Below are 15498 nucleotides of genomic sequence, written 5' to 3'. Positions count from 1 at the left end.
GCACGCACGTTAGGATTTCTTTTTCTTTACCTTTCCGTCAGGAGAGCAAGGGCGGTAGCACGCGAACAACTCTCCGCTAACTACACAAAGCATAGAGCAAGAGAAGAGACAGGAAAACGCGAGCAGGTAACAAAAGCGTTTTGTCTCTTATCGACACTCCTCCTCCGCGCAGCACGCATCTACGTCTTTATTTATATAACTCGCAACGACGCCTTCTTTTGCTTACCATGGACTCGAGTCATCTCATCGCACTGCTGAATGGACTGCGCTCCGCCGACAACCAAGAGCGCAAGTCCGCTGAGGAGCACTACAATGGCATGGTTGCCTCCAGTCCTGTTTGGATGATGTGTGCCTTGGCGGAGACTAGTGCGACTTCGCAGGACACGGGTGTGAAGACCATGAGCTTGGTGCTGCTGCGCAAGCTCTTCAACGCTACCCCGTCACCATATGCCGCGTCCGATGCGGTAGCGCGCGCTGCGGTGAAGGCGCATATGCTCGCTGTGATCAACTCTGCTTCTCAGGGTGGCCTGCGCTCGCCTGCTGCGGCGTGCGTCAGTGCTCTGGCGGTGCAGGTGTTCCAGGAGAAGGAGGACTGGAATGAGCTGTGGACGAGCGTTATGACCATTCTCGGCGACGCCAAGGGCGACACGGCGCTGAGGACGATGTGCTGCGAAATCGTCCAGGCAACCTCGATGGCCATGGCTGCGTACTTCCAATCTCATGCCGATACGCTAGCGACGGGCTTGGAGACGTGCTTCATGCAAGAGACAGACGGTGCCGACCTCAAGAAGGCCGCCTTCGAGGCGACGATTCGTCTGTCGAACCTTGGCATGGCGGACCGTCTGCGTCCGCTGGTGCCGAAGATGCTGAGTGTCATCGAGGCCTACCTAAACCAGGGCGAGTGGGAGTCGGTGGAGTCGATCCTGGAGGCCACTGTGGAGGGAATGTCGTCGAGCATTAGCCTCTTCCAGCATGATGCCGAGCACCTTCTGGGGCTTATGATGCAGGTGGCCGCCGCACCTCAGGTGGACGCCGGCGCGCGCCACATGGCGGTGGAGCTGATGCTGACATACTGCGAGGAAGTTCCCAAGACCGTGCGCAAGGTGCCGCAGTTCGCCTCATCCTTTTTCGAGTTGCTCTTCCAGTACACTCTGAACCCCGACTACGGTGCGGACTGGGACGTCACCGGCCGCGACAAAGACGAGGACAACCTGGAGGAGAACTCGGATCTGGTGATCGGGTCGAGCGGGCTGGATCGCATTTCGAACGCCCTCGGCGGCCGCAAGCTTCAAAAAACGGCGCAGACGCTGTTTGCACAGAACATCAACTCGCCGCAGTGGCAGCATAGAAACGCCGCGGTGCTGCTTATCTGCTACGCAGGCGAGGGCATGCGCACTGTCTTTTCGTCGCAGCTGCCGTCGCTGGTGCAGATGGTCGTGCCGCACGTGAAGGACGAGTCCAAGTACGTGCGCGCCAACACGCTTGACTGCCTCGCACAGCTCTCCCAGGACTTTGCGCCGGAGCTGCAGATGAAGGTGCACGGCGCCATCCTGCCTGCAGTCGTTGCTGCTCTGCGCGACGACGTGCCGCGCGTGGCGACATGCGCGGCCAACTGCCTTGACAGCTTCATTGACAGCGTGACGGGTGATGAGGAGGAAGACGACGACGAGGACGGCCTCGACGAGTTCCGCGCCATCCTGCATCCGTACATAGAGGTGATGTGCGGTGATTGCCTAGCGATGATCAGAGGGACGCAGCACTTCTTTGTCCGTGAGGCGGCGCTGGGCGTGCTCTCGTCAGTGTCCTCAACGTGCAAGGGCATGCTTCTGCCGTACGTGGAGGCGCTCGTGCCTGTCTACCAGGAGGTGCTGAGCTTTCCGGACACACCGGAGGCGATGAAGACAAAGTGCAAGGCCATCGAGTGTGTGACGCTGCTCGCCTGCGGTGTTGGCCGTGATGCGTTTGCCAAGTACGCGCATGATGTGTGCAACTACTTGAAACAGCTGTGCGACGGCGGCCTCACGAATGATGACCCGCGCACACGTTTCGTGATGCGTGGCTGGACATGCATGGTGGAGTGTCTCAAGGACCAGGCCCAGCCGTACCTCAGCACCGTCATCCCCATCCTGCTGAACATGATGAGCATGGAGTGCGACATGGAGATCGCGAACGTGGGCGTCGGCGAGGACGACGATGACGATGACCTGCCGGACGGTGTGGAGAAGATGCGCTTTGTTATCCCGGGCGTCGGTGAGCGAGTCGTGACGATTCACACAAGCCTCATCGAGGACAAGGAGCTTGCCTCCAACGTGGTCTTCGCGATGCTGAAGGACCTTGGCATCGGACTGGCTCCATACTTCTGCGATATTGCGAACGCGGCCATGGGCCAGCTGTCCTTCATTGCTGGTGAGGCTGTTCGTGAGAGCGGCGCGTCGATGCTCGAAGAGATACTGAAGTGCTACGAGGAGATGAAGGACCCGGCGGCGCAGCAGCTGGCCGAGGCAGCTCTGCCGAAGCTGATGGAGGCGCTCGGCGAGGAGTCGGAAAACAGCGTGATGGAGGTGATGCTGCGGTGCATTGGTCGCTGCGTTAGCGTGCACCCGGCAATCATGAGTCCCACCAACACGGCCCTCGTGTGTGACAAGGTAATGGCTGCTTTGGAGGTTGTGGTAAAGCGCCGCAACGAGTGCCTGCAGAAGAAGGCGACGGAGAACGATGAGGATGAGCTCGACGCGCTTGAGGTGGAGGACGAGGAGGTCCAGCTGACCATCTCCTCCATGTGTGACTTGATTGGCACTCTTCTCGCTGCCTCGAAGGAGGTGTTCGCGGCGCCGTTCCTTGAGAAAGCCTTTCCCGTGCTCGGTGAGTGGCTTCAGGCGTCGACGGACGACTTTTACATGACGCGTGCCGCCGGCATTCTGAGCGACTTTGTGACGCACGCGCCACAGTCGATTGTTCCGTCGCTGCCACAGATCTGTACGAGCTCGTTGACGATCGCGTCGTCGTCCTCCGACGACGGGCTGCTGCAGAGCGACTTTTACCTCATGAACGTCATTGTCCAGCTGCTCGGCTCGCACGCAACTACGAACATGGGTGTCGACGGCGGTGAGTACGCTGTACACGTGCAGCAGGTGGCCGAAAAGTACTTCTCGTCGAACCTGGTGAATCAGGAGGAGTACACACACTGCACCTGTAACGTGATAAGCCTGTACGTGTCGCTGCTGAACTTCTACGGCACGACGGCGCTCCAGCAGGCGGCAACAGCGATGCTGACAGTAGTGGGCAAGGCGCTGCCGGCGAAGGATGACGAGATAGAGGCCCGCCGCATCCACGATGTGGTTCTCGGGTGGGTGACGAACAACCATCCCGTCCTGCAAGCCCTCCCCGGCTCCACTGCCGGATTTTTGACTTGCGTGAAGGCAGCTAGCCCCAGCTGCCTCTCCGAGCAGGCGAAGCATTACCTTGCCAGTATGTAAGTACTACTGACGTTAGTGGTGTATGTGTGCGTGAATTGCGTAAGAGCTGAGAGGGTGAAGAAGGAAAGGAAGTCCAAAAAAAAAGAAGAGAATGGAAACGAGATTGCAACTTGTTTGAGCGCAGCGCGTTGCGAGAGGAAGGGGGACGGCGAGGGGATGCCCATGGAGGACGTTTCGCCAGCACATGCACATCCTATTTTCTTCCCTTACCCGTCCCTGTGGCGCCCACCTCTCGCAGGTCCCTCTCTCGGTGTCTCTCTCTCTGCCTCTGTCTCTTTCGTTTTGCTTTCCTGGTTGCATTGCCTCGTTTTCGCGTTATTAAGACTTTAATGTAATGCGAAAGGGAGAAATAGGAAAACGCGATGCAAAGGCCTTGCAGCAGGAAATGAGGGGCTGTGTGGGGGTGGTCTATAGATGAACAGAGCCGACGCCGGATACAGGGACGCGTACACGAAGAACAAGGGGGGGGGGGTGGAGGTGTAGAGGGGCGCTTGTAAGCGGCGCGGCGACTTGCTTGGTGTATTGGCCCCAACCTCCTCTCCTCGCTTTCTCTCTCGCTTTCTCTCCTCATGTTCGTTTCCACAGCCTGTTTGCTGCACCTATTCCCTCCGTCCCTCTCTGCCCATTCCGGCGTGCGTGCTATTCCGTGGTGCAGTGGAGTTGTATTGCCTCGCTTGTTTCTTTTCGATGATGATACCTTTTTATTCTTAGGTGTGCTTCTGCAATGATTCTAAGTTTCTCTGTGTGCATGTGTGCATCATGGTGCGTGTGCGTTAGCTTCTCTTCCTTTTCTTGGTAATGTTTTCATGCGTGTGCCTTTTACATGACGCTCTCTCAAATTAAAGGCGCATAAGACACTGCTCACATCGGTCTGATGCCAGCCTGCTCGCAGGAGTGAGGGGTGATGGTGGAAGGAACGCAACACGTGGTACTCGCAGTGCCACAGCGTGGGCTTCTTGCCACCTTTTGGTTGCCAACAGGGTGCGTGCAGATGCGTGGCTGACAGCTGGCGAACTCCCACACATGCATACGTCTACACGTATACAAGTAAAATACGGAGAGGGGTGGGGCGTGTGATAGCGCGGAGCATTTCCGACGGATAGGGGCTTCTGCATATCTACGACAGCCCTCCCAGGCATTGCTACGACGATCCTTTGTTTAGTGAAGTGGCGAATCCTTGTCTTGGCGCCCTGCCCACCTTATTTCCACTGGCGAGTGCCCGCGCTCTTCATCCCTTCACCTCTTCTCCTTGCCTTCTCTCTTTCCTACAACAACATCACACCCCCTATCGACCAGAGCAACAAAACAATGTGCGCCGACTTCACGTATAATACGTCAGTCTTTCGCTGTTGCATAGCCCAAAAAGTAACGGAATCCCCGACGTGCGAGACGCGACCGCTGCGCTTCTCCTTTCCCCTCCGCCGCAGGGCGCACGTTCCTCTCTTAGCGCTTTTCTGAAGGAGCGGGCTGCCAAGGCGTGCGTGTGATTCCTCACGAAAGAAAGGTCAGAGCACATTCTATCCACAGAAAAGAAACATAAGCACACACACACACACACAGGCTTCTATGCGAGGAAGCCGAACTGCGGATACATCAAAGGACAAGGCTGCTTGGTACCAGGGATGGGCAACAGCTCTAGCCGGGAGTGGTTTGACCCCTACGCGATCAACACTCCGCTTGCCGGTGTGTGTGCGGTCTCATGCCTCTTCAACAGCGTGCCAAATGGCGTGCTGCGAATATCGAACGTCTACACCAACGTCACACTGCTTGTACTCCTCGGCTGCTCCACCGGGTTTAGCACCTCGCTGCACATGCCGCTGCTAGGCGCGCAGGCGGGTCTCACAGCGTCGCTGCTCTTCACCTTGGGCGCGCCAATGAAGATTCTCTTCACGAGCCGACTCTTTCCGCGCTCCGTGCATTACGGGATTGGTGCATTTTACACTACCTACCACGCAATGCAGCTGCAGAAGGAGCTGAACTACTTTGAAGACGCACACGAAGACGGTGAGGATGAGTTTTTTTAGTTTGCCTGCCCGCTCCGCGACCTAGGCGAATGCGCAGCTGCCTGTGCTGCTGTGTGAGGGTCTTGATCGATGGCTGTGCGTGTGAGTGCGCGTTTCGTGGTTGCTGCGCCACGTGTGTGTGTGTGTGTGTGTGTTTTCAGAGGCCTTCCAGGCTGCACACGTGAACAGAGCACACTCGAAAAGGGGTGCCCATCAAGTTGAATGCCGCATCGCCGAGGAACAGACACGCACACGTACAGGCACACGTGGGCGCTGGGATACACGTTTGAACACACATACAGTGCCAGCAACAACGATACTACTTCAGGGACTCGTCTTGCCCCCGTGTTTGTGTGAGCATTGCGACACCCGCTCGTTTCCTCCTTGTCGCCGCTCGCACACACACACACACACACACACACACAGGCAAGCTCACGCTATTCAGCTGCACATGCGGGAAGGAGGCACATCATCCTTTTTGCTCGTATGCGTGTGTGTGGTCTCAACATGTGACCGACTTGTGATTCCCTTCTCCTCCTTCACGGGTGTGTCTGGGCCGCGTTCTCCGCTGCATGCAGCGCTGTAGTTTGCCGCGTCTTCTCTGCGCTTCCTTGCCTCCCCTTTCGCTCGATGCCTTTTTTTCGTTTCTCACCTTGGCGTCGTACCACCTGTTCCTCTTCCTTCATCTCTGCTTCCCCCCTCCCATCTTTTCCCGTGCATCCTAAACACGTACACGCACGTCCTTCAGCAGGTGCACACGGTTTTCTGCACGCGTTGCCAACACTGCACAGCGGGCGGCACAGGAGTGTGCCGGAAGAAAAAAAAAGGCGCACACACAGAGGCCGAAAGAGGTGCCGTGTGACACGTGCAGAGGTACACAGTGACCGGCGCTCATGCCAAAAGGTTCGACGTGAGCGCAGAAGTATGGAAGACCGCAACTCTGTGGCGTCCAGCGTCTTCTTCACCGGTGTGTCTCTCGTCATCGAGAAGGAGAAGCTGCGTCAACATTTCGAGTCCGTCGGCCATGTCGTGAGCTTCACCATCTTCGGCCCGGCGCCAGGGAAGGACTTCCGCTATGGCATCGCCGGATACATGGATGAAAAGACAGCGGAGGAGGCTATTCGCCGCCTTGATGGCACCACCTTTGGCGAGCGTGCGATGCGGGTGACGGCGGCGCGCAGCACCACACTTCACGGACCTTTGCGTGCAGGCCCCGGCGGCGGCGGCAGTGGACCCGCTGACCATTCCACATTCCGCAAGCGACCGCGAGAGCCGTATCCGTCTCCGAACTCATCGCGTCCGCCTTATGGTTCTGGAATGGGCCGTGGCGGTGGCATGCGTGCTCCGATGGCGCGTGTTCCATTCTCTTCACAACCGCAACAGAAACAGGAGCAGTCACAGCAGCTAACCACAGACAAGGCCGGACGAGAGACGATGCAGTTCCCGCGCTTCTACACGGATCCGATTCTCGGCCGCGACGGCTCCCTCGTACTTGACGCGTTGCGCGGCATGGCCACGGAGGAGGCGTATTCGGCTGTGGAGCAGCTGCGCGTGCTGGCGTTGGAGCGTCCAAACGAGGCAAAGCGTTTGCTACACAACAACCCGGCGCTGAAGTCGGCGGTGATCATGACGCTGCAACACGCCGGGCGAATCCCACTAGGCTCGCTGCCTCGTGCTGCGTACCAGTCGCGAAGGGCTGCGGAGGCAGAGGCGGAGCTAGCGCAGCCACTGTCACCCCAGCAGCCGACGCCGTCGCATCAACCCCCCTTGCCAACACCTCAGCAGACGCCCCAGCGACCCCCGGCAGAGTCGCCAACGCCGGCCAAGAAGGAGGCGAAGTCGGCGGCCAAAAGTGGCGAGGCGCGTGGTGCCCGCAAGCGCGATACCGCCACCGAGAGCGCTTCTTCGTCGGCGGCTGCCCCCTCCGGGTCCCAGACGTCCCTTGTGCCACCATCGACCCCGATGACGGAGGCGGAGCGCGATGAAGTACTGGAGCTCATCCAAAGCATGAGTGAGGAAGATGTGGAGCGGGTGCTGACTATGTCGGCGCGCGACTTCGCGCAGGTGCCGGATCCAGCGCAGCGGAAGCAGTTGGAGGTGCTCCAGAAGCGCCTCTTGGAGATGTCTCAAGATTTATGACGTCAAAAAGAGTGCTGGGAGGCGGCGACTGTACAGGTGTGGAGGAGCTGCGGGAGTTAATGAGGGTGGAGAGAGGCAAAGACACGTCCTTCCCCTCCCCATGCCATGCGCTTCAGTCTATAGGGTCGCTTTCACCGACTTGTTTTTTTTTTTCGGGATGTGTATGGAAGGCGTGAAGGCTCGCCTGCTCGTGCGAGTACGTGTGCATGTGTGCGCGTGAGGTCGAAGGAGAAGAGGTGCGGGTGGGGAGGGGTGTGGATGTGAATGTCCGTTGGCAGCCTCAACGCGTGCCTCCCGCGTCCCCTTTTCTCCTATTTGAGAGCATGTTGTGTTGCCTTAGCAGCGAGAAGGAACCAAACAAACGTAAAGCTGCCGTCATCATATGACGGAGGGGAAGACGAGAGAGACGCCACTTGCGAGGTGCGTAAACGGAGGTTCTGCAGCCGCGAAAAGAGCACGCACAGCCACCGAACCCCAACCCCCGCAACGGCATGCGCGCCGAAAAGCAACAAGTAATCACCTCTACATTGCCTGCGCAGTACTCCCGCCGGGCCACAGCGCTACCAGCCACAGTCGCGGGATGTCTGGGGCTGCCTAAAAGACGAATGGTAGAACCTTTCAAACTCTTTCCAAGAGCGGACGTCTTGTTCTCAGTGCTGACGTCCCCGTCTCTCTACGTCTCCTGTTGGATTCACTGCCGTTGAGGCTTCTGCCTCGTTATTTTCATCGCCTCTTTATCTCCCTTCTAAGTGCCCTCGCACAGCTCTCTGTCTCGGCTTCATTCGCGAACGACCGAGTTTTTGCAAACACGCGTTGCGTTGAGACGGCGCATTCCGGGGACGGGCCGAACCGGTATTGCGCCTCTCAAAGATTTGGGCACTCGGGCTTTGCGTCTTTCTTTTCATGGCCTCCTTTTCTCTACACGGGTGAAACACTACCACAACGACTGCCTCGCTGTCAAAGCGCGATCACCACCACCACCACCACCATCTGCACACCGCCGACACGATCGGCACAACTCGGTTCTCTTCTCTCTCCACACACTCTTGCTCGCGCTACTGCACTCTGCTGCTGCTCCTTCCTTTCCCATAACTTCTCAACACGAGCAGCTACTGCTACGGCAGCGTGCACGTACGCAAAAGCTCGTCCTTCTCCGCAAACTGTGTTGCTTCACCACGCAGACACAGCCACAAGTGTGCAGACAGGCATTGTCCACCTGTCTCTGTTGTTCCCTTCCTCACAGCACACGTGAACCACCGGGGATATCATATACGCTCAAGCGCATTGAAATGCGCGTCCGATTTGTGGACTCATCTGACGACGGGGCCTCACATGAGGCGGCGATGGATGTCGGGTCCACACACGGCGATGGCGCAGACTCCACTGAGAGCTCCACGCGCGGCGTGGTGTCAGCCGGCGCCTCTCGCCAGCCGTACGCCGGTGGCGAAGAGGCTGACAACAAGGACACGAATCGTCATCAGGGTAGTAGACGTGGCGCTGGGTGGCTATCTTCAATGTTATACAAGGGTGTCAACGCTGCGTCTGGTCTGTTTTTAGAGCCCAGAAATGGCTCGCCGCACGAGCCTGGCGGCGACGCGTCCTTCAACGCTCAGCTGACACTCACCGGCCCTAATCGCAGCAGCGGCGTAGCTGCTGGTAGTAACATCCCAGATAGGATCAGCAGCAGCAGCAGCAGCGGTGGCTGGGAGTTTGACAGGTCTGAGCACCGCAGCCCCATTGAGGTGGCCCCGTCCACTGAATCGGCAAGCTCCGTGGAAGGCAATGATGTGCAAGAGGATAGCGATCCCGATCAGGTGAACCTAAACCTGAAAGACACGTTGCTGCTGTTTATGCAGACCGGCTCTGACGTGTTCATGAACATTATCCTCGCAACCCTGAAGGCCAGCAACGAGCTCGTAGACGGCGAGATCTTCGAATTAGTGAGTGGGAGCCCGGCACTGCTGAAAGTTTTCCTTGACTCTGGCCGCGTCGACATTGACGATCCTCGTGTGCAGTCTGTGGTGCAGGCAAAGCTTGACGAGGTGCTTGCTGGCGATCCCTACGACGGCGACGTCGTGTCTGGCGATCTGCTCAACTACGTCCGGTCTCTGTGCAGCATCCGCACAAGCCGCATCACCTTTCAGCAGATGGTGCTCCTGCGCTACTCCGGTTTCGACTACGTGGAGCTGCTCATCGACTACCCGTATCTGCTCGAAAATTTGGAGAAACCCAGCTTCTGCATATTCTTTGTCTTCGACGTGCTGCACTACATCAGCATCGCGATTAGCTGGATTGGCGTGCTGGTGACGTTGACGTTCACCGCCATGGTACTGTGGTCGGTGGTGTTTTGGTTCCAGCAGCCCGAGCACCGCAACAACGGCTACTGGATCATCATCACATACGTTGGCGGCTACGTGGTGAGTCTTGTCGCCACCATGCGGGCGGAGGAAGGCAAGATCAAACGCTATGAGAATCAAGTGTGGCGCTACCCGGACAACCTCTTTCGGATTGTACCCATCATCCCTGTGTACGAGATCATGCTTAGCTACGTGTTGCTGCGGTACGAGATTTCGGCCAACGCGAAGAGTTTTTTCATTATCCGGTACGATCTGCGCAACGGCACTCTTGTCCAGCACATTACCAACGGCTGCTTTTACGCCCTGCCGCAAATGATTCTGCAGACATTCCTCTTCATCAGCGATATTCGCCGAAACCATCGCTACCTTCATGGCGCGTGTTACTGGCTACTCTTGGGCTGCTCGCTGACGTTGATAACCATGTCAATCTTCGCCTACCACCGCATTGCCTTCTTCACGCACTCGTGCAACGGCTGCGGGTTTGCGGTTCTATCGAGCCAAAGCATCAGCGCCAAAGACCACACGCGCGTGCTTGCCCGCCGCGTCCATCCATCTGACATCGTCACGAAGGTGTTTGTCTTCTTCACCATATACTTTTTCGTTGCCCAGACGGTGACCCTTGTCGTGCTTATACTCAACCTGCACTCCTGCGCGGGAACCGCGATTATCTTCCCCGCCATCTACATGTCCGTCCTCGGCCTCTCTATCATTGTAATCGTGGTTGTGTGCGTCAACTTGCCCTTCTCGCGAGGCATGGGTGCCATCGGTATCCCCGTGATGCTCATGCAAATCGCCTTTCTCGTGTACGTTAACGTGGGTGCGGCAAGCCGAGAGTGCGTCATCTTCAAACCCTCCTTCAGCAAGTGGATGATACCAAGCATCGCAATCTTCGGGTTGATGTGCCTATCCATCGTAGCCTGGTTAACGATGTTGTTGGTCGAGTTCTTTCGCGGAGTGCGCATTACGCAGCGGGCTGTCGATCACTACGTCCTGGCATAGCACTGCATCACCAGCTCCCCCTCCTACCCACACCGGATCATCGCCTCTTAGCTTTCTTGCACAGAAGCGGACGGCGCTGTTGTCGCTTCGTCAATGACCGCTTTTTCTCTTGGTGCTTCTTTCTTCAGTGTCGTTGTTGCTATCTTTTCACGTTGGTCGGTGCACACCGTACACATCTGCACGTGAAACCACGCAGATTCACGTGAATCACCACTGCCCAGCCCAACTGCCGCTTGCGTGTACTTTGGCATGCGCCCCTTTCGTTTTCGTGTTTCTCTCTCGCACTGCAAACCAAGTCGACGCGGCACAGCAGGAGGTGGGGTGGGGAGAGGCAAGTGGATGCTTTTTCTTCGATGATGTTCAACGTGCCCACTTTGCTGTACCACATGAGTCACTCTCCAGTCTACCCCTGGCCCGTCACAGGCACCGCATCGCCTGGTGCGAAGCAGCGTGAGACACACGTGCTGCAGCAATGCGCCGACTCAGCCATCTGAGCATGGCCTCTGCCTCAAACTCTACCCACCACGGCCGCCTCGCAGGCCGCTCCCCCATCATGCCGGTCGCCGCACGGTGTGTGTCCACCATCAGGGATGGTACTCGGGCTCCCCACACCAGTGGGCAGTTAGGGCCGGGCGTGGGATGCGTTGGAGCCGCGATGACACTCTGCCTAATCATATGGGTTAGTGCAAGCGTGCGCACCGTCGCAGAGCGCTCTGACGCGGCGCCGTGCAGAGCCTGGCCGTCCACATCAGTCGCGATGCATCGCTCTGGCCTTCCCCTACGCCGTAGGCACTCAACCCTGTCACCACCAGAGGTGGCTGTGCATCGGAAGGGGATAGGGAGGCTGCCTGGCTTCACCGCACGGAGTTTGGCTAGTGAAACCTGAGATACCACGCACTGGGGGGTTTTCTTCGGCCTCAATGCCCACGAAAACCACAGCGGTAAGAGGAAATCGTGACCGCTTTTGTCGTCATTCGATTGTTTAGCTGCTTCTCCACACTTTTGCACGTCATGCCATCTCTGTCTCACACACTCTCCTCTTAATCACGCACACACACACGTAAACGGGGGTAGACGCATATAAGGAGTTGCTGTTTTTTTTTTCTTACCTTTAACTCTTTGTGTAGCAAGGGGAGGATCGAAGATGAGTACAGTTCAGTTGCACCCCCATTTCGTTGCGGCGTGTAACTATGCCGATGTTAGCTCCGTCGTAGGACTGCTGAAGGAGCCTATTGACAGCGGCGACTTCAAGACAAACGACGGCGCTCCGTACCTCCCATCGGCGTACACGAGCACCATTCACCTGGGTGATGCGCTGAGTAGGTTGTCGTATTCGACTCGCCCGCCGTCGCCGCGGAAGCAGACTTCGATTCTTACGACGAGCGCCCAAACCCCTTTCGCTACACACGCACCGATGGCGTCGAAGCGGTCACCTCTTTCTTTGATTGAGGCGGATATCGGGTCGGAGGACGAGAAGGCCACTCCTTTCTTAATTGCTCCGTCGCAAACGTCGCCGACGCCGACCAGCTCGCGGCTGCGACTGAGCCGTTGCCAGTCGTTGAAGGGCGTCGAGCCACGCCGGCCAAAGGTGCTGTGCATATGGGACGTGGACGACACCCTCGTTGCATCCGGAGCCAGCGGGGTTCGTCAGAACACTGTGTTCCGGGATTCGGAACTGGTTGAACTCTTCCGCAGCGCCGGTGACACCGCGCGCCATTTGCTTCTCTCGCAAGGGAGCATCGACGATGTCTTAGAGAGGCCGGGCGGGCGACTGTGGTGCGTGCGGCCCTTTCTGGAGCGCACCACTGGCTCCACCGGCGATGGCCGTACGACGGCCGGCTACACAGGTCGTTCCTCCTCGCCGCCAGCCTCGTCTCGCGGAGGCGCGCAGAAAGGGAAGTCGTTATTTGCGAACTTTCTCCGTTGCGGGGGTGGCAGCCGGACAAAGGCGCAGCCGGCGTCAGCGTCGTCGGTGACCAGTCAAACCGGTGCATGCAGTGGAGGCCGAGCGGCTAGAGATGACTTGAGCGACCACGACCTGCGACACTTTGCATCAGGCACGGTTGTGGTGCGCCTCGCCACCGTGCGGGAACGCAGCGAACAGGAAGAGGACTCTGCGTTTCTGGACGACCCGAGGGCGTCGCCGACGTGCAACCGCACCTTCGATGGGCAGCTGGACGACAAGGCAGAACAGCAGGGCCGATGGCTCATTCTTCGACCGGAGGTGTGGGGCATCACACTCGCGTCAATGAGCACGTTCTTCCCACCGTCGCGCAACACAGCGTTCGTGAACGGCAAAGTATACCGCAAGATGGACGTCGTCTGGTCGCTTGCCATGTCCAGCGAGTGGGACTCCGTCTTCTTCATCGACAACAACCTCTCTGAGCTGGGCGTGGTGCGCTATGGGCTGCAGATGTCGGACATGCTCGATTTGCGGCGCCAGCACAAGGTGTATCGTTTCTTCCAGGCCGATTATCTGCTCCTCGCGACCTCGGCGAAGCTTCGCGATCTGGGACTGCGGTATGGTCGTGACATCACAAGGGCGCCCGACACCGCCGAGCTCGCGCCGTCGCTGGAAGACCAGCAGAATCGTAGTAGTTGCGACCAGCAAGCACAGAAAGCGGCGTCCGTCGCTGCCACCATCTCAAGCTCCTCGGCAACAGCACCAAAGAGCAGCAAAACCGAAGAGGCGAGCGAGTGGAAGTGGTGCAAGTCCGCTGCAGTGTCCAGCTCTGGCAGCGCTGACACCACAGGCTCCCGAACCAGTGGTGTAGCGAGCAGCGACGTCGGCCACTACGCATCCTGGAAAGGGTGCTCATCGATGCGGGGCCCCGGCGGCAACGGGCTTGCGGACGACGTGAAAATCGTAAAATCAAACGAGGGGGACCGCACGCCTCTGCATCGCGATGCAACTTCCCCGCTAATCGCGCAACGCCGACACGGATCGAGCCACGGCTGCCGCTCTGTGGACGCGGAGTGCCTGCCACTCAACCTCCCCCCCTTCCCCTGCCACGCTCTTCACGAGGGCGGCGACGGCGATCTCGGGGCCTCCGTGACCACGGCAACCTCAATGGTGCGCTCTCCGACGCTTTCATACAAGGATGTGAACCTGATTGTCGTGAACCTGCACATGCCATCTGAAGCGTATCGCCGGGTGCTGACCACTGCACGCACCAGTAGCAGCGGACAGCGCAGCATGCAGCGCGCCGACAGCCACCTCAGCAGGTACGTCGGTCAGCCTGTGTTTGTCGGCGACCGTAGCTGCACCGATGAACAATACAAGGACGTTCTCAAGTACTTTCAGGAGGCGGAGAGTACTCTATTCCAGGTAGTCGAGGAAGAGATGCGAGCGAACGGCTTCGTGGATGTCAACAGGACGAGCCGCTGGGTGCCGTGCACGCGCATGGTGTGCGCACCGATTCGCATGCGGCCGACGTTTGTGCCGCACATGCTCAACTTCTACAAGCCTTTTTTCGAGGAGGTAGAGGAGCGGCTGGTCGCGACGCTGCAGCGCACAGGTGGTGCGAGTGCGTCATGCGTGCTGCACGCAGAGGCGCAGCGACAATACTACATCCTGCAGCGCGTGCTCCCTTTCATCGATCCGTATTTGACGGGTGACCTTGGCCGCATTCTCTTTGACATCTACACCACAGACGGCAGCATTCCTCGCTCGTTGGCAGAGCAGCTGAAGAAAACGATTGCCAGAACGCGGGACCGCATTCAGCCTTTGCAGAAGAAGAGACGGCGGTGATGAGAGTTACGGGACTGGAATGGTCCTCTGCGTGCGAGACGAGTGGAGGCCGGCCCAGTCGAAGAGTACAACGCATGATGCGAAGAAGCGTCCGGCAACATCCTTTTTCATTTCTGTGGATTCTTCACATGTGCAAGTGGATCACGTCTCGCATGTGAGTGAGTTCCTCGAGGACTCTGAGACAACGAGCGAGTGCATGTTGCGGCTCCGATAGTTCTTGCCGACTCTTGTGTGCGGTGTTCGCTGTGCTTCGCTTTATGTTTCTCCAAGCTCTTTTCCTTTGTTTTTCGAGAACCCTCCGCTGCCCTCCACGCCTGGAAGGGCTTGTTTTACGGAAGATTATGAACAACAGACACGCGGTGGTGACGGCAGGGGCGGGATTACCGGTGGCGTATGCGCTTTAGCGACAGCGTAGCCAACCAGCAGTGCAGAAACCTCGAAGAAGTCGGCGGCTGTCGCCGAGCGGATTGCGGCGAGTACACTCTTTTTTTCTTTGTTTCTTCATGTATGGTAGCCGTTCTCAGAGCTAGTACACATTCCCGCAGCTGCGCACGTGGTGCGTCTTGCGTGCCTCTTTGGTCGCAAATGAGTGGACACACATGTGAGAGCGCCTGCCGATGTGTGCCTTAGGTCTACGTGCGTGTATACGGGTGCGCTCTCGCTTTCTTTTCCCGCCTGTGTTCCTTATTATATATTTCCATATATCTGTATGTGCTGTTTTGGTTGCGTGTTCGAGTGTTGTCTCAACAAGGGCGGCGACTGTGTTTGAGGTG

The 15498-nt window shown here is 58.0% G+C and overlaps 5 protein-coding genes across 5 annotated transcripts; all 5 read left to right on the top strand.

Moving 5' to 3' along the window:
* Positions 1–227: 227 nt before the first annotated feature.
* LINJ_32_2280 (conserved hypothetical protein) lies at positions 228–3476 on the top strand (the record flags this gene model as incomplete). The annotated part of the gene is made up of 1 exon (XM_001467869.1): positions 228–3476. One exon carries the CDS (start codon positions 228–230, stop codon positions 3474–3476), a length of 3249 nt encoding a protein of 1082 aa, XP_001467906.1.
* Positions 3477–5098: 1622 nt separating this feature from the next.
* On the top strand, positions 5099–5500 carry LINJ_32_2270 (conserved hypothetical protein; the record flags this gene model as incomplete). Its single annotated transcript, XM_001467868.1, has 1 exon — positions 5099–5500. The coding sequence occupies one exon, from the start codon at positions 5099–5101 to the stop codon at positions 5498–5500; it is 402 nt and encodes a 133-aa protein (XP_001467905.1).
* Positions 5501–6403: 903 nt separating this feature from the next.
* Positions 6404–7618, top strand: LINJ_32_2260 (conserved hypothetical protein; the record flags this gene model as incomplete). The annotated part of the gene is made up of 1 exon (XM_001467867.1): positions 6404–7618. One exon carries the CDS (start codon positions 6404–6406, stop codon positions 7616–7618), a length of 1215 nt encoding a protein of 404 aa, XP_001467904.1.
* A 1850-nt stretch (positions 7619–9468) lies between these two features.
* Positions 9469–10974, top strand: LINJ_32_2250 (conserved hypothetical protein; the record flags this gene model as incomplete). Its single annotated transcript, XM_001467866.1, has 1 exon — positions 9469–10974. The coding sequence occupies one exon, from the start codon at positions 9469–9471 to the stop codon at positions 10972–10974; it is 1506 nt and encodes a 501-aa protein (XP_001467903.1).
* A 1144-nt stretch (positions 10975–12118) lies between these two features.
* LINJ_32_2240 (conserved hypothetical protein) lies at positions 12119–14725 on the top strand (the record flags this gene model as incomplete). The annotated part of the gene is made up of 1 exon (XM_001467865.1): positions 12119–14725. The coding sequence occupies one exon, from the start codon at positions 12119–12121 to the stop codon at positions 14723–14725; it is 2607 nt and encodes an 868-aa protein (XP_001467902.1).
* Positions 14726–15498: the final 773 nt, after the last annotated feature.

Source organism: Leishmania infantum, chromosome 32 (genome assembly GCF_000002875.2).
Source record: "Leishmania infantum JPCM5 genome chromosome 32".
Lineage (NCBI taxonomy): Eukaryota > Euglenozoa > Kinetoplastea > Trypanosomatida > Trypanosomatidae > Leishmania > Leishmania infantum.
This window is presented reverse-complemented; position numbering and strand designations above follow the sequence as displayed.